At 30.1% G+C, this 24392-nt stretch overlaps 2 protein-coding genes across 3 annotated transcripts; one reads left to right on the top strand and one right to left on the bottom strand.

The window, feature by feature from the left end:
* Nucleotides 1-7222: 7222 nt before the first annotated feature.
* Nucleotides 7223-8783, top strand: LOC142533296 (ethylene-responsive transcription factor ESR2-like). The gene has a single exon (XM_075640018.1). It carries the CDS (start codon nucleotides 7343-7345, stop codon nucleotides 8567-8569), a length of 1227 nt encoding a protein of 408 aa, XP_075496133.1. The 5' UTR covers nucleotides 7223-7342; the 3' UTR covers nucleotides 8570-8783.
* Nucleotides 8784-16311: 7528 nt separating this feature from the next.
* On the bottom strand, nucleotides 16312-19837 carry LOC142532216 (BTB/POZ domain-containing protein At1g67900-like). Of its 2 annotated transcripts, none has more exons than XM_075638512.1 (5): nucleotides 19819-19837; nucleotides 18832-19033; nucleotides 18591-18660; nucleotides 17221-18489; nucleotides 16312-17129 (listed from the first exon to the last, which is right to left on the bottom strand). In XM_075638512.1, the coding sequence occupies exons 2-5, from the start codon at nucleotides 18888-18890 to the stop codon at nucleotides 16641-16643; spliced, it is 1887 nt and encodes a 628-aa protein (XP_075494627.1). In that variant the 5' UTR covers nucleotides 18891-19033; nucleotides 19819-19837; the 3' UTR covers nucleotides 16312-16640. The 2 variants fall into 2 exon arrangements, with proteins under 2 accessions (XP_075494627.1, XP_075494625.1); XM_075638510.1 differs by lacking the exon at nucleotides 19819-19837 and adding an exon at nucleotides 19435-19812.
* Between the last annotated feature and the right edge of the window lie 4555 nt (nucleotides 19838-24392).

Raw genomic sequence — 24392 nt, 5'->3', positions numbered from 1 at the left:
TTATGTGTTTCTTCTAAATTTTTTTATTAATTTTTTGTTTGGCGGGTTCGTCTCTGAATAAATGTTCATTAATCAGTTTTAAGAGATCGTAAAATAATGTTTATATAAAAATATTTGGGGATGCCGCTTTCAAATTTCAATGAAGTGATAATTATATGTCAATTATCGAAAGTTCATAATTTTTTTTAATTTAAATGGCCCTTAATGTGCACATGGTGTAGGCAACCAGTTCCTACAATATCGTCATCTTCTTTATTTATTTGCCTTATTTATTTCGTATATTCCAGATGATAATATTTTTTTATTAATATCATTAAAATATTTCTTAATTAGTTAGTTAATTTAATAATTTAGAAAGATAACTAAAATACTTATTTTTATAAAAAAAAATAATTATTTAATTTCAATCGAGGATGGTTATTGACTATCGACTGAAAAAAACCAAATTCATTTGTGAGAGGAAAATTTTCTTGACAAGAATGAGAGACTTATACAAAATAATAATAATAGGGTTCTTGACAAGGATGGTTTTTGTCACTTGTGCATAATTCCTTGCATCTAGATTTATTTACGTAAAATTTTGTGTGTTTAATTATTCTGTTGCATGTTTCCTTGCATCTTGACGCTCAGTTTGGGTACGTATATGAATATCGGTGATGTGACATTAGCTTAATTGGATATACAATTTCACCACGTCCGATAGATGGGCGTCAAATCGGTGATGCCCACGGTAGGTACTCAGGATTCAAAGAGGAATTCAGCAAGAGTTTAGCCGTTGACGAGAATGCAGTTCCACTACTGTTTGGTTCACGTTATTATTTATCCATATTTTTATCTACATTTTTATCCAATCTAATCTCATTTTCGATGCACCATACTGTTTATCAATCAACCAATCATTTATCTTACATCAATCAAATTATCAATTATTTATCTCACATCAATCAAATCATTGAATTGAAATTACAATATTACTCTTAATAAATAATATTATAAATATTTTATTAATATTTTCAAAACGACAAAACGGTAATTACCAAATTATCTCAAATTTAATCACTTAAATCAAACATTATATTAACTATCATTTTTATATATTTTATTATTGAAAAATATTACTTATCTACATACTATTTGTCTCATACGAAGAACCACACAGTACCTAAATCTAGTAAACTCATAGTTTAACTGCATGTGTTAGCATTTGACATAATGAACGTACACAATTTAATTTTGGAATCATACTTCATTCCACGAAATTATTATTGTTTCCTTTTTTTTTCATTAAACCAAAATTTTTTGGAACGACATTCAACATATTAAAACCTAGCTTTAACAAATTCAGGTTTATCGAGCTAGAAGGCGACAGAGGTGAATGAAGAAAATAAGTAACAATAATTAGCGATTAAATTTTTTTAAAAAAATAGAAAATTCTTTTCATATTTTCTAAGCTTCGACAAGATTTTTTGATATTAGTCATGTAGAACCGGCCTCTAAGAGGAAAAATTTAGAAACAACGGTTCGCCCAACATATTAATTAGGATTTGAATAATCGAAACAACGATTTTGCATGGTATTAAGCCTAGATTATATATTGATTATTTTATCCAATCGGATTAGGTTAGGAGTTACGACATATACATATATTATTGAGACGAAATCATCTATTAACAAGTCTCGTTTGCAAAAATCATTAAAAAATAAATTCACTAAACATCATGCATGAAAAAATAAAATATATCACACACAAAATATTTTATTAATATATTTTTTAATTAAAAAACATCAATATTTTTTAAATAATTTAAAGTGCTTGAGATACAACTTATTATCGCTTTATTTTTAAAAAATAGATCAACAAAATGCTTTGTATGTGATTTGTTATATTTTCTTCATGCATAATGTTTAATGCATTTCTTTTGTATTAATTTTGCAAACAAGACTTGTTTGGAAAAAGTGTAATACAATTTAGAGTATCAAATAGAAGATAATTTTGTCATTATATTATTTGGTTATAAGTTAGTAATTATTCACTAAATCAAGTTCATCGTAGAAATATGTCATGGACAAATTACTCTATTTTATCGAAAATTATTTATGTTCAGCACCTCTCTCTATTCCAATATGAACTAAGTTTGGGGTCGATAATTCATTTCAAGATAGATTTTACAAGCGATTGTTAAGAGTTTAAACAAGTTTTTTTTATTTAAAAATAATAATCTTATATTCAATAAATATAGGTGAAAAAATCTCAACTATCCATATCCATTTTTAATACTATTTATATTTATTGAGTAAAAAAATTTCTGTATAAAAAAATATTATTATTTTACACCACGCGTGCCCATAAAGGACGTAATTATTTCACATATTTGTACTTCTTAAATATAATTATCAAACTTCTTCTGAATTTAATTCCCTTTTATCACAAAATTTTATATAAAAAAACATTTATTTATTTTAAAAAAAAGATTTTATTAATAATAAGATTATCTATAGCAGTGTACGAAAATATCCGTAAACTGGAAAAAGCTGGTAAAAATTTCCATTGATTTTACAGCTTTCTTGAATCTGACAGTATCTTCCTCTTGTCGTTAAAATCTAGTTGAGAACTTTATTGTTCCCTCCTGCCTATGCCTATTTCTTTCCCTACATCTAATGCATCATTTACTCTCTACTTTTATTTTTATACTTATTATTATTATTTTTTTAAATACATTTTTTCTCTGAACTTACACAAGAACGGCCAATTCTATCAATTCAATGTTATTCACACACATTAATATTATTTGTATTCGTTATCTTATATTTTTAACTCGTGCAAACGTGAATGTACAATAAAATTATGTAATAATTAACGATTTGAAACCAACAAAACCTCCGTAAATAGGTGATATAGTTTGGCTGATTTATGATTATTATATATTAAATTAAATAAAGTTCGAATCTTACCGTCATTTCTTTTATTTTAAACATAAATTTATTGTGATATGCTGTCATCGACTCTTCCATATGATTTAGTTTTGTGGATTAAAAATATATTATGTTATCCATTATCTGGCTAAATAAATAAACATCAACTAAATTGCGTAATGATACGTAAGAACGCATGGATAATAAATTATTGCAGTTCATTATCCAATAATTTCCCCAAACATTTCTGTCAGAGACATTAGTGCTGATAATTAAATGCTGAATAATTTCCCAATACTCCAACCTTGAATTTAGACATAATTTGTTCCCTTTTTTTTCTTGTATAAATTGTTTTTTTTAAAATATATTTTTTCACTTTAACTTTAATAAAAGACTTAAAGAAAAGATACCTCGTCACTTGTGAAAATTATAATTCTTGTGCTTCATAAAATTACACGTATATGATGAATTTTTTTTATTTATTGAATAAAAATACAATTCTTACAGTTTTTTAACACGATTTTCCATTCTTAAGCTTAAATTTTGACAAATAAATTTTTTTAAAAAAATATTATTATGAAACATTAAAATTTATACATTATATATAACACAGCTTTAAATTATATAGGTAGTGATAAGGTTTTGTCTTTTTGCAAATATAATTTTTCAATTATAAAATTACAAGTGGTTCCCATGGACATTAAGTTGTTTTAATGCATAATTAGTGGATTATGTATAATTGGGAATACGATATCGTTACAACATTTATTAACTACTAAATGAAGGCCATTACAACTTTAACTACGAATAGTACTTCATTATATATCATCCTAGTTCTTTTTATAAATAATTTTTTTTTATATAGAAATCTTATGTTTTTTCCTTCTATAAATAAATTTCATTTTTTTTATTTTAAATCCATAATAATCATCGTTACATCTGTAAAAATACATAAAGTTTTGGATTTAAAATCTTTCGGACATACATTCATATACAAGCAAATGAATGGATTGAAATCATAGCGTTGAATCCATCCATCGAAACACAACCTCTGAACGACTTATTTCTCGAAGTATGAATAAAGAAAATTTTCTGATTCAAATATTTGTACCATTAATCAATGATGCAGTCTATCATTTTCAGACCATCTGCTGCCTCAGGTAAACTCCAAGCTCTAAGCTGGCTTAGTCAATAATTTGTGCAATTAATTAACTATGACCATTTCAAATAATTATTTTATGAACTCAGTTAATAATTTCCTCATATTTCTCTGGTTAAGTATATAATTTGTCAATTACATGACTATTAATTCATCTATAATATAAAATCTCATCAAATCTTGGATTCTTAATTCTCAATTCATTTAATTTACATTGTTAATTTATTTGAAACCGTCGGCCAATGTATTTTGATCATACGAGTAATTTAATTTAAAAGTGAAATTTATTTACTAGAATTAGTTAATTAAAACAATCCAATTATATGTTACCTAATGTTGTGATTCTACAAGGCAAAAACTTGTGTGAGACAATCTCATGAGTCGTATTTTGTGAGACGGATCTTCATTAAAAAATATTACTTTTTATGCTAAAAGTATTACTTTTTATTGTGAATATCGGTAATGTTAACCCGTCTCACAGATAAAGATTCGTGAGACCGTCTTACAAGAGACCTACTCGATAGAAAAAGTTGTTTGAATAACTTAACAGTGAGTAACTATAGATTTGTATAGCAATTTATGTTAAACTATTTTCGTAAAACGAGATAGATATGAAATAGTTATTTATAAGGCAAAAATTTGTGTGTGTGAGACGGTTTTATGAGTCGTATTTTGTGAGACGGATCTCTTATTTAAGTCATGCATGAAAAAATATTATTTTTTATGCTAAAAATATTACTTTTTATTGTGAATATCGGTAAGGTTGACCCGTCTCACAGATATAGATTCGTGAGACCGTCTCACAAGAAACATATTCTTATTATAAAGATCTATTTTGTAGTTGTGTTTGCGTCCACCATAACTCAATACAAACGTAAAATCAAATAAGCTAATAGTAAAAGGTTTCTTCACTTGGAAAAGAACAAAATTTCAGTTCGTCAACAAACAACGAGTCTATGCTAAAAAAATAGAGCACACATAAGATTATAAATAATAAACTAATCGAAAATAATTTACAACAAGAAAAACAAATTTCTGAGAGAGGGTACAACTTTTAGTGTCCAAATTCTTACATACGGTGACCTTGATCAGAGTCCCTCGAAAGAAGCAAATCTTATTTAGAAAAACAAATTCGGATGCTCCGAGAAAAATAAATACTTTTTAACACAAATAAAATAAAATAAAATAAAATGCTAGAAATTGCAAAAAATCTTTTTTAAAACAAAAAATAAAAAATCCCGAGAGTACGCAAAATGAGAGAGACAAAATCTGAGCGCCGCCAGTGTAATCATTCAGAACAAAGGATAAAAGGTGACTTCCTTGAAACTAGCAAACAAAGTCGCACTTCTAATATTTTCTTGCCCGAAAATCGTGATTTTGTTATCACGTTCGATTTAGACATCTTGATCACGACACTTTTTGTTTTTTCTATACTTATTTATTTATATCTATTATAATATTATTAAATAAACATATAATCGAGTTCGATTTCCTTATAAATAAAATATTGTATTAAAAATCTAACATACGTGTTAAAAGATTTTATCTCATAAAACATCCAAATAACTCGATTTGAATTGGTACACTTTAAAATTATGTATTGAAAAAATCAAAATTTTTGTTTATAGAATATAATTAATATGTAACTCACTTTTCTTGGAAATACACGAAGCAATTACTGTAAATCAACAGTAGCCATTTGAAGTCACATACGTCGATTATTTTATGGAAAAAGAAAATCAACTTGATGTAACATTTAACAATAATAATGGGTTATTATTTATTATGAGATGCTTCGAAAAATAAATGGCTTTTCAGTTATCTTATCAACAAGATTGAGCCATCTTTGGATCGTAGCATTTACTTACAAGATATATATAAGGTAAAATATTTTAATATGTCTCATTTAGAAGATCAAACCTTTTCCAACTTATGTAATTGACTATGAAATTATGAAAATAATTAAATTTCGCTTTAAAATAAAAAAATATGTTGGGTGTAATAATTGTCCCTACTTGGTAGAGCGATCGAATCGTGTTACTTGAGCTGCTGTGCGGTTTGAAAGATTTGAGTTGCACCATTACTATTAGCTATAACTTTTGGTAAAGCGGTAAGACATTGGTCCTTCAATATATGCAACAAATTCCATTCAGATATGTATCTTAAATTTTGTTAGTTTCATGCCTATTTTTTTATCAGTTAATTATTAATTAACTTATAAATATAATAGGGTTTAAAAAAAAAAGAACGAAGGAAATATTGGAGAACGAGGGGCGGTGAAGGAATGACAAAGCAATATTTATCTGTGGGGTTATGGCTCGATCACGAGAGACGGATGTATAAATTATTAAATAATAATATGGTTGTTGAAATTTAATTATTTCATAATTAGAGAATGTTGCGTCGATAAAATATGTATAGAATAATTGGATTGAAAGGACAATCAAATCATTGCCATTGGATGGAAGGTGGCAGCAAAATAATACAAGGATATTCGATATTAGATTTTTTTCGCAATCTTTCAATGTAACTTAATTTTCCTCTCTGTTTCAAATATAAAGTTGACTTTTTTAAAAAAAAATATATATACAATAGAAATGAATATGTTAGTAACATGGCTTTATCCAAAAAGGTTAAATGATAAGTTGCATAATAGATATGTTGATATTTTCCTCAAGAACGGGGCATATCGTTCAAATCATAGGTCGAGTATTAGATGTAGTCTTTCCGTTGGCTAAGACGTGTGTCAAAGAGAAGTCGTTTGGACAAAATTATCAATGTTATAAATGACTGAGGTGTAAAATTCAACTACTTAATTTGTTACTAGTTCTGAAAGAAAATTTTACAATTTCAATTTTATTGAAATAAAAATTATGTCGACTCCTGACATTTGTGATTGTGTTAGATATTATATAAACAAATGAATTTCAAATAATTACTCATTTTCTCATCAGGAAACGAAGGAAGGTCAGAAAAATATTGATACAGATGCTTTTTGGAATTTTTTTTTTTAAAAACTCAAATTAATTTATGAATAAGTGGTCATGCAATAACTCACTCTACCTCCTCCTATCTCTCTGCAGTGAGAGTAAATCATGATTATAAATACAGCATTATTCCCCGAGCTTCTCCACACGGTTGCAGGTGCAAACTATCCATCTACCTAACTCCACAGAAACTCTCCCTGTATCAACAATCTTTCCTATACGTTCTCTAACTAAATTCGCAGAAACATTCCTCCCAAGATTCTTACTTCTTACATAATCATCCATGGAAGAAGCCTTGAGGAGACTTAACGGTAATCTTACCTCGGACTCTGACCTCTTTCCACCCACCTCCGCGGTCCCCAAGCGTTGCACTCCCAACAAGAGGTCTCTCAAGGAAAGTTCTACCGCCGTCTCTGCTGGCAACACCATGAGGTACCGTGGCGTCCGCCGCCGCCCATGGGGACGTTACGCGGCTGAGATAAGAGACCCTCAGTCGAAAGAAAGGCGGTGGCTCGGAACTTTCGACACTGCGGAGGAGGCTGCGTGTGCTTATGATTGTGCAGCTCGGGCCATGCGAGGTGTTAAGGCGAGAACGAACTTTGTTTACCCTACTTCTCCCACGCAGCCAGCTGCGGAAAATCTCATCGCTTCGTTTAATTATCAGAAGCCATCGCAACCCGGAATTTTTGGCTCTCGTCCGTTTGTTTCATCGCCGTCTTTTGAAAACCCTAATCTCGATTTTGATGGATCTTCGTTTAGAGCAAATAACTACAACAATAGTTCCATCAACATGCTTTTGCTTCGAGACTATTTCAACTCTTCCTACTCCAAATACTCCGATTATTCTTCTTCTTCTTTCAACTTTCCCCAGCAAGAACAGATGCCCTCAGATTTTCTGGGCAGTTCCAGTTCCTCTCAAAATGCTTTCATGGGACCTTCTTCCTTGATGAATCTGTCATGTGATACAACTTCTCAAGCTACCTGTGTGAACACAACAATTGTTTCGAATTCCACCTTCAAGGGTTCTTCTTTGAACTCACACGAATTCGGTGATCGTGAAAATATTACTCCTGGAACAGGTTTATCAAGCACGGATCCAGCTGACGTCTTAGACTTTTTCCCTTCCGAGAGGTCTGGTTCGGGATTATTACAAGAAGTTCTAAACGGGTTTTTCCCGAGACCTAAGGCGGTTGTTAAGCCCGAGCCGCCGTCTATTGCTTGTAATACATTTACTCCGCCGATGGCTGAAATTCCCACGAAATTCGAGTTCCCAGTGAAGAATACAAACGGTCAGGAGAATGATTGTTTAGGGCTTTCCATTGATCATCATCTAAGAATTTCTCCACACTCCGAAAATTTCTTCGGTGTCGAATTAAACCCTACCACTTCTTTCGGCCATGATTTCCATTCTTCAGACATGCAGATGAATGGATCAAATGGAATTCTAGGAGACATTTTTCATTATCAGGAAGCTTTGAATTCGTTCGCAGCCAAAGTGCAGAATGCTTGAAGCATGATTATCAGTAGATCGAAATGTATTATTTATTACTGTATTTAGATTCTATCTGGAGATCGAAATGTTGGTTGATTAAACAAGTTTGTGTCTCTCCCATTACGTATTAGTACTGTGCTTCATGCATTTCTTTGTACTAATTGTCTAATTTATTGCTTTACGAATACTTTGTTATTTCTTCAATGCAATTTGAATATTTTGATTCTGTTAATCGCGGATTGTGTTTTTGATTCATATAATTTACGCAACTAGTTAATACTTTATTGTATTTCTTCATACAAGAAAACTTTTAATAATTTTTAGAAATTAATTTTTTAACTTAAGTTCCAATCTTAATCAAATTTCCACCTTGTGGATTTGATTCAGCGAAGATTTCGTTTCCTCAAAGATCCATCCTTCCACGGCCGAAAAAAGTTAGTACTTTGCATGCTTTTTTCCCACTTGGGTCTTTTCTTGAGTTGACCTTCTTTCTGTGCCATGTTTCGACAATTTTTTATGTATTAAAACTTTATTATAAACTAGCAAGAAATATATATTCTCAATAAAAGAAAATTAAAACTATGTAATTGTGATGTATTAATATTCTCTATAACAAAATTTCACCGTTGTCGTACGTATGAAATAAACTACACACGTTGTATTGTCTACATAACAATGATTAATTCCGAGTAATATTATTGCTATATTATATGTAATGGTTAATGATTTATTATACTTTGAAAAATGTTACTTTTATTATTATAACCTCATTATTACATCAACATATTGAAATTTCTTATAATGCATGATAAATAGTTTGGTTTGGAAACATTTTCTTGGACACATTTATGTACGGAAATCGCATCCGAATGGAAAAATATCTTATCACGAGCTTCTTTAAATTAGGGGAAGTAATTCCATGTTTCTTTAAAGAGCAGATACGTCGTATTGTGTTCCTTTCAAGATCAATATCCGAAGCTATGGTTGTGATCGAAAAACTAGTTACGTTGCTGGTGGGAAAAATATTAAAAGAGGGCCTTTCTCAACTTTAATGAATTAGACGATTTCCCTCTCAATTACATTATGCACGTTACTTAATTTTTAGCTGGCTCATGTAGGAAAATCTTTCGTTCAAAAAGAGCAAGCATAATCAACGATTCAGATTTCAATCTAGTTCGTTATTTTTGTCAAAAAAAATTAGCTTTTGTCTTTTATAACGACGCGATTTTGACATATATAAAGCTGACTTGTATCAACGTAGCGCATAAGTGCACAACATCACATCTGTGTTCACGGTGAAAATGATTAAAACCGTAAGAAATTGAAAATACTTAACCGAAAGTCTAAGGCTCTGTTTTAACAATATAGAATACCAAATCGAAAATAAAAAACCGTGCAAGAGGAAAAGTATAATTTTCTCAATTTTTTAAAATATATAATAGTTTTTCCATTAAGTAAACGTAAGTTGACCTGAAAATAATTTAGTTAAGAAACATCCCATCCATTTTCTCCAACATATTAAATTATGTCACCCGTAATGTAATGCATTGCAATTGAGATTCATATTAATTGTCACAACATCGATGCATGACTAATAACCATTTCATTAATTTTATTTAATATTAACGTGATTTTGGATTCGATGGAGGTATTATTGTTTCCTTTCCATAATTTTTTATATTCTAAATTCTGGAGTTTTATATGCTACACTCGGATTGTTTCTCTCATAGTGAAATTTAATTCCTTTTATCAATAACATCTCATGTCAAGTTCCATTCAAATGTGAGGATGACTTGAATACGTTTGGAGACGGATATTTTTCAAAAATAAAGTTTGACCAATATTATTTCCCAGATCGAAATTCCCATCAATCTTATGTCACAATGGACTAAGTTACGTTATTAATAATAATTAAGTGGGATGGACCATTTAATTTAATCGATGGATTGAATAGACCATATATATAAATACGTGGACGCCCTAATTAATTAATTACATAGTCTCGCCCTTGTTATTCAAAGTTTGTATAGTAACAAATAGTACTATATATTGTTAATGCGTAACACTTAAATTATTATCTAAATTTTTTTTTAAAATATGGGTTGTGATGTGGATTGTAATTTGATAGTATTTATAGTAAATTCATAGTTTTTATTTGAGTTTAACATTATTTTGTCAACATAAAATTAAATATTAAATATAGTTATAGGGCTTCATCCTTATTAATTACACAACTAGTATGGACGATGTTAAGTCGATAAATTCTGACTAGATAAAACTTGATTTAATAATTAATAATTAATAATTAACAATTAATTAAATCTAAGAGTAATACCATCCTTATTAATTACACAACTAGTATGACGATGCTATGTCGAAAATACATGAATTAAAATTACTTTAGATTTGGGTGAGGTTTTGTATTACTTATCCCAAACTTACCAACCTTTCATGTGACTCTTGTTTAATAATTGCATTAAAAAATAGTAATGTTCTTTATTTTTCAATTTATCATCTCATTCCACGAATCAAACGATGTATAATGCGAATAATCTGCGCAAAATGTATATATATATATTTGCATGTATGTTGGGTGCAATAATTGTCCTGCTTGGTAGATCGATCGAATCGTGATACTTGAACTGCTGTGCGGTTTAAAATATTTGAGTTACACCATTACTACTAGCTATAGCTTTTGTTAAAGCGGTAAGCACTCGGTCCTACAATAGTATTATCCATTTATACTAAATAGCTGCCATATAGTATTATATATTAGAGAAGCTGGGCTATTCTAAATCAATTAAAACCAAGAAGTAGTATTGTTTCCACTCGACAAGAACGTAAGCATTGGGTGACAAGTACCATCGGGTGGCGAAGTATTCCAACGACACTTCTTAAGAATTAATAAAGACCAAAGGCAAACCACAATAGTGCCCATGTTGGTATTAGTTAGATAATTAAATTTTGAAATACCAAAAGGAAAAAAAGAAAACAACAAATCTTCTATAAAAAAATTAAAATTTATTTTGTGTCAATTACTTCTAAGTTTTCTTTATAATAAAATAGATGAGGCTAGGACAAGGTACTACGTTATTATTGTAACCAAACTATTGAGAGAATTGTGCACATGGATTTCTTGTTTTGTGATAAATATCGACACTTATGGAATAGACATGTTGTTGTACCCGACTTCTACTTCCCTTTTTAATTATTGGGTGGTATTTGTACCAAAACATATCATTTTAATGCTTCCACTTATTGGAGGAATTCTATAGGTATATTAAGTAGATCTTGAGAGTCTATCCCCTCATATAAAGAATATGGTTTTCTTTTTTAGTTGTTGTCGACCCTTCATACATGAGTCGTGGTCGTGATCGTGGTCGTGGATGTGACATGATCACATGCTTTTTCAAATATTGTGGAAATAATTTAGTGTTATATAATATGATGTTTGGATTGAATACTTTCTTGTCTATGTTTTACAAACTTTATTTTTTTAAAATAAAAAAATGGAAAATGATGAATTTAAAATAGTATATGTATGTATGTATTTGCATACAATTAAGGGTTGCGTAAGCGCGTACATTTAAATGAGAGTATAACTAAATTTTGAAACGAGGTGCTGCCTATTCTTTAAATGCAAACTTCATGAACATCTATTATTGTTTTGATATTTATTATTGCAATAAATACATATTGATGAGTAACTAATTAGTAAGACATCATATTATTAATTGAGAAAATTAATAATAATTATAAAATGTTGGGTTGGGGTGTGTGTGAATAATTTTAAACTTCTTTAAAATTTGATTTAAACTTCTTTAATTTGATTAAGGGATTGAAATGTATTGTTATTCTGAAAAACAAGTGAAAATAAATATAATATATTTAAAATCACTGAGAAATAATTTATCAGCCACTTAATATATTATCGAGTATGAGTCATTCGGTTTAGTAGTGAGGTACACCAATTCTTACCTCTTTGACTTAACTCGTCTTTTAGCGATTAGCATTAATTTTGAGAATGTGAAGTTAGATATACACATTAAATATATATATATATATATATATATATATATATATATATATATATATATATATATAATGTAGCTCTCATGATATTATCAGAGTTATTACAGTAAGTAAACGCTTGATTAATGATCGGGAGTTTTATTATCGTACCAAGACTTTTTCGGACGAACAAGCCCAATACTGTTTACTTTATTAGCGTAATTTATAGACTATTACGTTAGTCCAAGGTTTACTCAGTGCGTAACGATGATAGAGGCTGCGGGTTACCGAAAATATTTACCCTCGAATCAAACTATGTCTAATATAACATATTATGAAAATAAAGTATGTCTTAGATTGAAAATTTACCGGTATTTTGGTAAATAAGTTAATTTAAATCAAATATTTCACTTTTAGAATCAATAATTTTCGAAAAATACATTTTAAGTTCAAATCATCATCATATATTCAATATATGACCGTGAATTTTTGCATCATTTTCTTGATATTTTTTTGCACCATCTTTTTTTTTAATAAAAATGTATTTTTGCATAATTTTTCATGGGACCCCATATTATTAGATCATAGCAGTTTTGGGCTATTTGTTTACCCAAAGTATTAAGGGCCTGGACATGAATAAAAAAAAGGCCCAAATATCATTGTTCAAATATTTTTGGGTGTATTTCGGATCCATAAAGTGGATCCTAAAAATAACCCATTTAGTCAAATTTGGTTTCGAGAGAGTAGAATAAACCAAAATGAATTTTTTAAAATTATTTAACTTTGTCACGAAGTAGATTAAAACTTTTTTTTTATTATTTATTTATGTTTAAGAAATGATTGATAGTGCAGATGGTTAAATATTTTTATACTTCTTTACTTTTTTTTTAAAACAAAGTGTTTCTTTGCGTATTTTGCTTCTTCCGAACTCTTTATGTTCTCTTCAAACATCTTAGACTATAACTCCTAGACTTATCAAAGGATTTAGGCCATCTGGTTATGATTTTGATTTTCAATGTTGTAAAATTTCATTATTAGTCAATTTTTTTTTCTTTCAATCGTACTACATTATTAGTCAATTTCATTCATGGATGACCAAAATAAAAGACCCGTCTCACAAAATACGACCCGTGATACCGTCTCACACAAATTTTTGTCTGTATAAAAAGTATTTATCTATTCAGACAGTCACATCATTTAATAGAAGAAGTATTTTATTTTTGATTTGTGAAGTACAAATTTCTTTAATCTGTTTTGGGAAACTTTACAGATATTGATGCCTATAAATTTGGTTCATTGTTTTGAAGTTCATACAAGGAAATTGTCACTACCCCATCAGCAAAATAGTGGCGGCAATATATTTTTTTTAAAGGAAAATGACATCACGATCGAATCAAAATCACATTCTGAAAAATTATTTTTTAACAACATTAGTACCTTCCATGGAAAAAATTAAAATATATAAAAATACATAACTAAAATTGAAATTTGACCGACATTAACAACCAAAATTTACGACACGAGCCTAAAATCAAGAGAAAATTAAATACCTTCCGCTCCATCAAAGTATACATGTACAAGATTCGAACTGACCACTCAAATCATTTTAACCTATTTAGAAGGAAAAAAATACTTAACCACCTCATTCTCCTACCTTCCAACTCAACTATTCTCCTCTTCATGACTTCTAAAATAATTTTCAGGTGGCAGGATATTTCGAAATGGCACCTTATCCTCCATTAACCAATGGATTTGACCTTAAGCCACATAAGATGCTTGAAATTGAATTAATTTGGAAGTGGAGAGTGACAAGTAAAATCGACCTTTCACAAGAATGTCTGCCATGATAATAATATTAGGTATGGAACTTGGGACCCCTCCAAAAGTGTTCTATATATAATCTTTCTCTTTCTCATGAATCCATGAATGATCCAACAAGAACCCAAAAAAAAAAAAAGGAAAAAGATTAACCAAATGGGATCCCTATTTATTTTGGTATTTTACATTTATTTACAAGAGTGGTTGAATCTTTATGAAAAGTTAGTGATTACTTTTGGTGTGACAATACTGGAGACTAGTCTATTACTCTAGTGAAAAATTAATGGATTTATTTGATTACTCTTTGGACCGATTGGAAAAACTCATAATGTGAAAAATATGATGAAACATAAAAAAAATATTTAAATTGTTTCTTGTTACATGTTTTAAGGTTTTGGTGTGATTATCTAAGTATTATAGTTGTAAAAAACGAAAGAGTAGGTGACGGTCTCATGAATCTTTATCTGTGAAACATGTCAATCCGACCTATATTCACAACAAAAAGTAATACTCTTAGCATAAAAAATAATATTTTTTCATAGATGACACAAATTAGAAATTTGTCTCACAAAATACGACATGTGAGACCGTCACACGAGTTTTTGTCAAAACGAAAATACTGGAATTGGATATTATTAGTAAAATCCAACCCGCCCTATGAATTTAGCCCAACAATGAACATAATGAATGCATAATGAATGCACCACCTTTCTTATCCTTACCCAAATCCACATCACTTTCACCATCGATCTTTTATTTGAACCAAATTCCAATTTTTGAAAACAAGTTGCATGGTCTACTTCTCTTGCCCTCCAAAGGTGCAAGTTAGGATAAGTCATCAGAATCATTTTGGTTAATCTTTACAATCTTGTTTGCAATCCATTCTGACTTTCTTGATCGTTTCATCACGGAAAGAACAAACGATGGAAAACGAAGCGATGATAATAAAAGATAGGAAAACTGAATGTTCGCCGCGGGAATCATCGAGTGTCCTATCTCCAATATCAAAAACGTTGAATGGTGGAGGGATCTCCAGGCAAGGTAGTGTTACCAAGTACAACTGCTTGTGTGCTCCTACCACGCATCCGGGCTCGTTTCGTTGCAGGTTGCATCGTTCTCCGAGCCTCCACCGGACAAAGAGCATCGACTCCCCGGCCTGCTTGGATTCACAATCTAAGGCATAATCTATGTATGCATGTTCTTTATCATGATATGCGTAAGAAGGATGCTACTCGATTATCAGTAAAGATTTGAACGGGTGAAATCCAATTGTGCTATATATTTTCATTTTTCATGTTCTTATATGTCACGGATCTGTTGCTTTTATACATTTCCTGGAAAAGGGTCTAAGAGAAGTTTGTTAGTTTCAACCGATGAATTTTTATTAATTTTCTAATCCACGAATTAAAGGATTATTTGTGTTAACAAATCCTGACCAGTAAACCATAATCAAACTTGTGGCAATAATTTTTTCCACGCCTCCCTGAGTTTCATTTTTAGCTTTTGAAAAGAACAGCAGAATAAAGTAAGAGCAAGCTTGTTTTTGGTCTCTACATGTTGTTTTACCAGTATTCTCAAATTTTACTGTTGAAACAATTATTGATTCACTGTTCATGAATTTAAGATCAGTTCTAAGCAAAAACTTGTGTGAGATGGTCTCACGGATCGTATTTTGTGAGAGATCTTTTATTTGGGTCATCCATTAAAATATATTACTTTTTATGCTAAGAGTATTACTTTTTATTGTGAATATCGGTAGGGTTAACCCGTCTCATACATAAAGATTCGTGAGACCGTCTCACAAGAGACCTACTCTCAGTTCTATCTAATGGAGCTTACACGATCAAAAAAATTACTTCAACATGTTTAATAAGAACAGCAATTGAATATTATATGTGGTCAAAATGTAAGAGATAAACAAGATGGAAAAGTGTAGGAAATCCATTCATCAAATACTTATAGGAAAGAGCAACTTTTTTCAACATTACATTTAGTTTTACAAGTGCCCCTATTCTAGTTTTAAACAGACATGTTCCTAAACAAGATTCTTTCCCTCCTGTCAATAATATTTGCTTACTTAGATTTTTTATTAAGCAAGGATTACACCACTAATTCACAAGGGATAATGTTTTTTTCCTAATCATTACAAGGGTTCTTCAAGAATCAGGGGACAAAAGAGACTAAATACAAGGCGCAGTATTATTTACCCTGGAGAAAGAACCAACCATCCCTCCAAACAAGAAAATTCCAACAAAATTTCTCAGTTCTTTTCACTCACACTTCTGTTGATTGGCCACAGCTTGGTGAACATCCTTTTAGGCCTATTTGGAATCATACAGAACGACTTTGCCTTTGTACATTTCTCGATTCCATTTGGAAACACATTTTCATCCAATTGATCATCCTCAGCAAGCTTCATTCTAAGCGTGGAAACATTGGATTTTGGTGATTTTAAGCCTGACACACTCCATTGATCCTCTGGGGGAATAGTATTAGCAGTGATCATGGATGTAACCTTCGCAGGATTCTTCTGCACCGCTAATAATGCCTTGATATTATTTGGAAACTCGGCCACTTTTCCACCGTTCATGGCAGCTCGAGCTTGCTCAAAGAAAAGCACTTGAACCACCACCCTTAATGGGAGCATCTCGTTTTGTGCAGCGTGCATACATGCTTCTACCGATAGTTTTTTGCAGTCTAATATTTGGCATAGCCGTTTTCTTTCACTCTTGTTGAGCTCCGAATGCCCCTGCTTGACATGAAATAAAAGGTTCAGTATAAAAATTTCATTATTTCCTTGGAAGCTGCTAACAATATGAAATTGTCTTTTATTTTTCTACCTTAAGGTAAATGTCGATGGCTTTGTAAAGATCATCATGATCAAGTCTGGAAAATTCGGGGATCGATTCAGCAATGGAAATGAACTTTGACAACGCTAAATTCTTGTCTTTAGCTATCTCTTGTAAATATCCATCCACAAGCTTTGCCACCTTGAGTTTGGAACTATGTGATGCAGAAGACGATCTCCTACTTTCTTGAAACTCCAAATCGATGTTTTCTGCAGATCGAGACCTTCGCCTCTCGAAATTGGTCTTGCTTCTCGGAGGACTAATTGGTGGACTCTGCCCTTGCAACATAAACTGCTCCAAAATGATCATTACAACATCAACATCATACACTGTGTCGTTTGTGGATGTCAAGGATGGCACTAACAGATCACCAACTGTGGCATCTTCTAATTGAAGCCCAACCCTTCTTGCCAATTCCATCTTTGAAGACGAAGAAGCTTTCAGTATGTTAGAAGCTTTCAATAGTTTTGACAGAAAACTGCAAGAAACAGCGCCTTTCTCCACTGGCAACAAACAAACAATTGATTCCAGCAGCACCCTGTGTTTCCTAGTAGCTTCTCTAGTCGAATCCAACTCGTTGTCTGATTCTACTCCCTTCTCAATACTAATGTACTTCGAGATATTCGGTAGCCACCGTGATGCATAGATTCGCAACGCATCACCGATGAGAGCCGAAGGAACCTTGCCGCCAGATTTGAGGGCTATCATTGCTCTCCAATAAAGATCAATCCCTAAATCTGCTAAATCTTCAGCCCACCATCCTTTGCTACTACTTGTAGTCTTATGCCTATGGCTCTCCGACCCATTCCACGACATGTCATCTCGACCACGTCTCGAATAACTATGTGACAAGTTAATCTTTGTGGGATGAGCTAAAACTTTTGAAGCAATGGCTTCAATGCATCTGCCTGTGATCCGAAGGTTCTCGGACCACAAAGAAAAGGCTTTCGTGCTTTGTAAAGTTACAATTGAATCCCTCCATCCCTGGAGGATACAAGAAGTCAAAAACACTTCAATCTTGTATATTAGATTACCCTTATCGATATCTTCTGTCATTTGAAGATACTCTGCTGCACATCGAACCGACACAATGTTGAAAGCACTGAGAGTGATCGTGATTCCGTAGCAGAATTTTGCGCACATTTCGAAGGCCTCGACTCCTCCAGGATAGTCATGGAGATGGATTATTTGAATTTGTGAGGCTTCTGAGCTTTGCGCACATAACCGCTGCAAGCGCAAGCACTTGGACAGCATGGGAAACTGCAGCGGTGAAAATTTTGGAATTCAATAGCCATAAGTTATTTTTATTTCTGTATAATTTTTCTTGTTATATAACTCATAAAAATCGTCTGTAAATTCACCTTATGCAGTAGATATCTGTTTCCCTTCACTTGAATGGTAAGATCACTTGAAACCTCAGAAGACACGGACCTAAAAATCAAGAAAAGCAAAACTCTGATTCTTCTTCATTGAACAAGCATCTCAAAATGACGCCATATTAAAGAATTCTCGCGCCAAATCTTGAAAAGCAGCCCGAAAATTGATAATTTTTTAAAAGAAAATTAGAAGAAACAGAAGCGACAACAAGAAAAAAAAGCTCACCTCACGGCTTCACTGGTGTAGAAAGTATCAGGCCGGGATCCAAGTTTCATACACTTCATTTCTGATGCTTCTAAATTGCTGCAAAACTATAGTGTTTTACTAAAAGGGCAGCACCATTTCTGGATCAGACAAAAACCAATATCTCCACTGTTGATAGCTTCACTTTTTTACGACACCCTACCAGGAAAAGATCCACCTCCAGCTGCAAGCAATAGATTTTGTCGGAAACCAGATTTCCACTACCAGTTTTCTTATTTTTTAAATAAAAAAATCAAAAATAAAACAAAAAGATTCAATCCCACCAAAGCTCGATAAAAATTTAAGTTGATAAAGGAACAAATATGCAGAATTTTGATGAAAGATGAGGAATTTCATGAACTAAGCTGACTTCCCCACAGAAATCAATCTCTCAGAAAACCTTGTCAATTCAATCAAATTCTTGATATGACTAAGCAAAAGAAACCACCGATATCGTCGAAAGAATCGACGAAATTTCAGTTTTCGCGTGACATCCCTTATTAAAAGCAAGCGGAAGAAACATAGACTAAGATCTGAGCAATTAAACCAGTAAATAATTTATGGTCGTTTTCAACTTGTACTCACGACTGCCAATTCGCGGTTGGCTGTTTCTTCCTTTTAATTTCTTGTTTTCCCTTTAATTTGAGGAGATAATGTTTAAACTAAGCTAGCTAAACCAGTACTGCTACGCCAGCGTGCACGTCCTTATCCAGCACCTACTTCTTCATCATTGCAACAGCAATTTTTACTAGCGCCATTCTTGATTCTTCACCATCACCCCGGGATTATTTTATTCAAACTCTACTTCATAACAAAAATTCTGCGCCGCTATACACCCAAGAATGCATATAATTTGTTTTCACATATTAAAATATGTTTTCTGAAAAAGAGTGCGTGTGAAAAAAAATAATATGAAAAAAGAATTAAAGGGATGCTGCTGGATTAAAAAAAGGGAGGAATAGGTATCACCATCAATGGTGGCTTCTGTTCTTGCGTGCTGGCCTCAATTTGAAATTATATAAAATTTTCAGATGACAACTGCCCTTGTTTTTCTTCAAAATAACACATCACTTTTTCTTCCATTAATGCATGGGGGGGCCATGCAAAATTAATTCTCGTGTGAAATAAAGAAAAATGAAATGAGTTTCCAAAATATTGGGTTTTACTTTATGTTGTGTGTATATATATATATACTAAAAATAATGTACGTGCGTTGTACGTGGGAAAGTAATTAGAATTTGGAATAAAATTATTTAACTCAACAAAAAATAATGATAATAGTATTGTAAATTTTGACAATTTGTGTTAATTAGCATATTTAACTAATTTGAAAAAAAAACATATTTTTTTAATTTTTAAAAAAAGATTTGGACTACTAAAATTTTTCTCATATGTTTTTTATCATATTGTTTTCTTTTGTTATTTGTCATATTCTTTCAATAATGCATATATTTTATTAAAATATTCAATTATTACAATTTTTTTGACAATCAATGATATGCAAATTTTTATTTACAATGTTGTTTGATTATTAACTTCTTTCATGTAAATTGACAAAAATTTCCACTGAATATTTTTACTTTCCTAGTCACCTTTAATTTATTTCTACACTTATAATTGATAACATATAAATTACACATTATTATTATGGGTGAGCAAAATTTCGGTTAGATTTAATTAACTAACCGAACCGAGTCAATTCGGAAATTCGGTTCGGTTATTTCATAATTCGATTTTAATATTAAAAAATTCGATTATATCGGTTAATTCGACTCGGTTATAGTTTTCAAAATTTTGAAATCGGATAACCGAATTAACCGATATAATAAATAATATTATTTAATAAATTTTTATTATTTATCAATTTTAATATATTTTTTAATTTTTAATTTTAAAATCAGACCTAATTCTAAAGAAAAATTTGTGATGTATGTGATTTTATGTTTTTATGCATTTATGTAGATTGTAGCGTTCAAACAAATTACATATATAATTAAAGTTAAATCACTTTTTTTAAAAAAACTAATCGGTTAATTCGGACACCAACAGAATTAACCGATTTTAATTCGGTTCGATTTTCATCGGTTATGAAAAATAATTTGGTTGGTTCGGTTATTGCTAAATATTTCGGTTCAGAACGGTTATGACTAATTTAGTTCGGTCACCGATCGAACCGACCGAATGCTCACCCCTAATTAGTATAACAATCTATCATCACATAAAAAGTACTAATTGATTGATTCAAAAAAATATTGATTAAATGTTGTCATTTATTTGTAATTTACAATAATAATATTTTTGACAATAAATCATCTTTTTACTGACTCTTATGTCATTGATTTTAATATTTCATATTAACTCATAAGTATAATTAGCACAATCAAATTACTAATTTCATATTGGTATTATTTCCAGAAAAATAATATATTTAATTTTTCTAATTGTTTAATATGTTAACAGGATCATTTGTGTACCCTTATCTTGAGAAAAATTTATTGCATTTATAAAGTTTGAATAGTAAATATAACTTTATAGTATACATTTAATTTGGAAACTTAATTCATTGTATGACAAACACTTCTTCCTTTTTATTTTTTTGTGTAACCCAAAAGAGTTTGTAAGACCGAGCGCTTGCCGCTTTACCAAAAGCTATATCTAGTACTAATGGTGTAACTCAAATCTTTTAAACCGCACAGCAACTCAAGCACCACGGTTCGATTGCTCCACCAAAAAGGGACAATTATTGCACCAAACAATCTCCCTCCCAATAATTGCACTCCTTGCAATCAATGAGAATCGAACTCGTGACCTTGGCTCTGATACCAATTGTAGGACCGAACGCTTGCCTCTTTACCAAAAGCTATAGCTAGTGGTAATGGTGCAACTCAAATCTTTAAACCACACAGCAACTCAAGCACCACGGTTCGTTCGCTCCACCAAGCATAGACAATTATTGCATCCAACAGAGTTAATATTTTTTCTCTTTTATGTTCTCCAACTCACTGCAAAAAGTTATTAAAAAATATTTATATCTAGAAAAATATTTTTTTTCGTGTCTATATATTTTGTTATATGTAAACATATATTCTACTTCAGTGTCTTAATTGTCATATATCTTTACAATATAATTTGTGTACATTGAAGATGAATAAGTTCATTTTGTAGTTTTTTATTACCTAGAATTATGTTGATATAGTAATATGTAATATACATAGATATAAGAATTTTCAAATTCAATTTATTCACAATGATTTTTCATAACAAAGGCCAACTCAAAACAATAAAAATTAGGAATTATTTTAAATATGATATAAAAATAATATGTGGAAATTTTTTTTGACATTTTAGTTGCAAAATATGGTGATAAATGCATGTAGGTGCACTATTTCATTTTGGCAATTATAACTTTATTTAAATATCTTATTTCTCTTTCAAAGATCAAAATTTGTTTATTTCTTATTTTGATTATCGACAAATCCAATTTTCATTTAAATATTTTTGTTAATAATATTTACATGTGTTTTATTGTATATTTATCCAATTTGAAAAAGATAAATTATAATTCAATATATAATAATATTTTAAAACTGTAGAATGCTTCTAAATTTAAAAATCGAGTAACATGTAAGGGATCGATTCAAAACTAAAAGTTGATGCATCATGTTTCTTCTAACTTTACAATCAAATAATATAGGATCGAGCGTTTATCGCTTTACCAAAAACTATAATTGATGGTAACTATTCATGTCAACTCTTTAAATCATACAACAACTCAAGCGCCTACCCATCGTGGACAATTATTGTACCAGACAATCTATCTCCTAATAATTGCACCAATTTCAATCAATGAAAATCAAAGTCGCGATTTTGGCTCTGATACCAATTGTAGGCTCAAGCGTTTACTGTTTTATCAAAACCTATAGATTATGGTAACAATACAAATCAAATATTTTAAATAGTACAACAGCTCAAACGCAACATATCAATTACTCTACCCAAGATGATCAATTATTGTACCCAACAAATAAGCCTATGCAAATAACATTTTACTATATCATATGAATTTATAAGACATTTGAGTAGAATATATACTTGATATTCTACATAAGTAGTAGAGGAAAAAAATCATTTTTCATCTATTTGAAAATTTATATTTTAAAATAAAATAAAAATCAGAAAAATACATATATATATATAACATGTTTGACAAAATCTCGAAACCCAAATTGAAAGTTGAATTAATACATTCATATTCATCATTAAATTCTACTATTTAATTTTAATAGATTAATTAACATGTTTATCCACTAAAAACATTGAAAAAATTGTTTATACAATTTAATAAAAAAGTCAAAGTATATAATTTTCTGATTCCAAATAACGATCACATTATTATTACGTTACAATGATAAATAAATTATTATTTTTAGTTTATCATCATAGTTTTTACCTCAATAGACACATTTTCGAATGTAGGATGTTAAATTTAAAATTGACATTAGATAATTACAGTATTAATTCTAACATTTTTTTTCCTCAATACATTACTTTTTCTATCTTCAAATATATTAATCTATTTATTGTTGTATATAAAGTAATAATTATTTGGTTAATTGATCACATTTAAGATTAGATGTTTAGAAAAAATTCTAATTTATCTTTAAAGACCAATTGATGATGAAATTAAATTTGAAATCAAGAAAAAATTAAGAAAATGTAGAACACTACAGTGCATGAACTTTCGCTTTGTACAAGTGATAAAACATAAGGTGAGATCAAGTGAGATACTTATATATATAAGTCTCATTCAACTTAGCTCATTATAAATTTTTTATTAACTCACTTTGTCCTTCGTTTTTACTTCACTAACTTTGTAGTGTGACTCATTCAAGCATTAACTTTTTATTTTTTTAGTACATAGTGGCCTCCCCTCTCACCGAATTCAATCTTTCGAAATCGATATTAGTAGTTTATAGGTAATAGAAAATTATTTAGTTTTTATTTTATGTATTTTGATTAATTGTGTAATTCTTTTATGTTTTACCTAATTCATTTTTAGAATTTTTATTAAATTTTTATAATCATGATTAGAAGTGTTGCACACATACAATATAAAATTAATATATTTTAAAATATTAATATTGAAGTGTCGAATAAATGTATTAAATCGTTAATTAAGAACTTTTAGCAAAACAATATATATCATAATTCAGATTTAAAGATTAACATAAAAATAAAGAATTGCGATGAATATCTTATAAAATAAATTGTGTTAGCCCAAAAAGATTAAATATGATTATTGTAAATTAATTTTTCTTAATTAATTAGAAAATTTTCAGCAAATGCGCTGAATTAATTAGAATGCTTTCAATATAGTTTATGCAAATAACATTTTACTATATCATATGAATTTATAAGACATTTGAGTAGAATATATACTTGATATTCTACATAAGTAGTAGAGGAAAAAAATCATTTTTCATCTATTTGAAAATTTATATTTTAAAATAAAAGAAAAATCAGAAATATATATATATATATAT

The sequence above is a fragment of the Primulina tabacum genome, chromosome 18 (assembly GCF_025594145.1).
Source record: "Primulina tabacum isolate GXHZ01 chromosome 18, ASM2559414v2, whole genome shotgun sequence".
Classification (NCBI taxonomy): domain Eukaryota; kingdom Viridiplantae; phylum Streptophyta; class Magnoliopsida; order Lamiales; family Gesneriaceae; genus Primulina; species Primulina tabacum.
This window is presented reverse-complemented; position numbering and strand designations above follow the sequence as displayed.

Bases quoted from the DNA above. Each gene is read 5' to 3' on its own strand.
- LOC142533296 (XM_075640018.1), top strand. From the start codon at position 7,343: ATGGAAGAAGCCTTGAGGAGACTTAACGGTAATCTTACCTCGGACTCT.
- LOC142532216 (XM_075638512.1), bottom strand. From the start codon at position 18,890: ATGAAGTGTATGAAACTTGGATCCCGGCCTGATACTTTCTACACCAGT. The intron at 18,490-18,590 runs GTGAATTTACAG...TCACCGCTGCAG, and splicing joins ACAGATATCTACTGCATAAG to TTTCCCATGCTGTCCAAGTG. The intron at 17,130-17,220 runs GTAGAAAAATAA...CATGTCAAGCAG, and splicing joins CCATCGACATTTACCTTAAG to GGGCATTCGGAGCTCAACAA.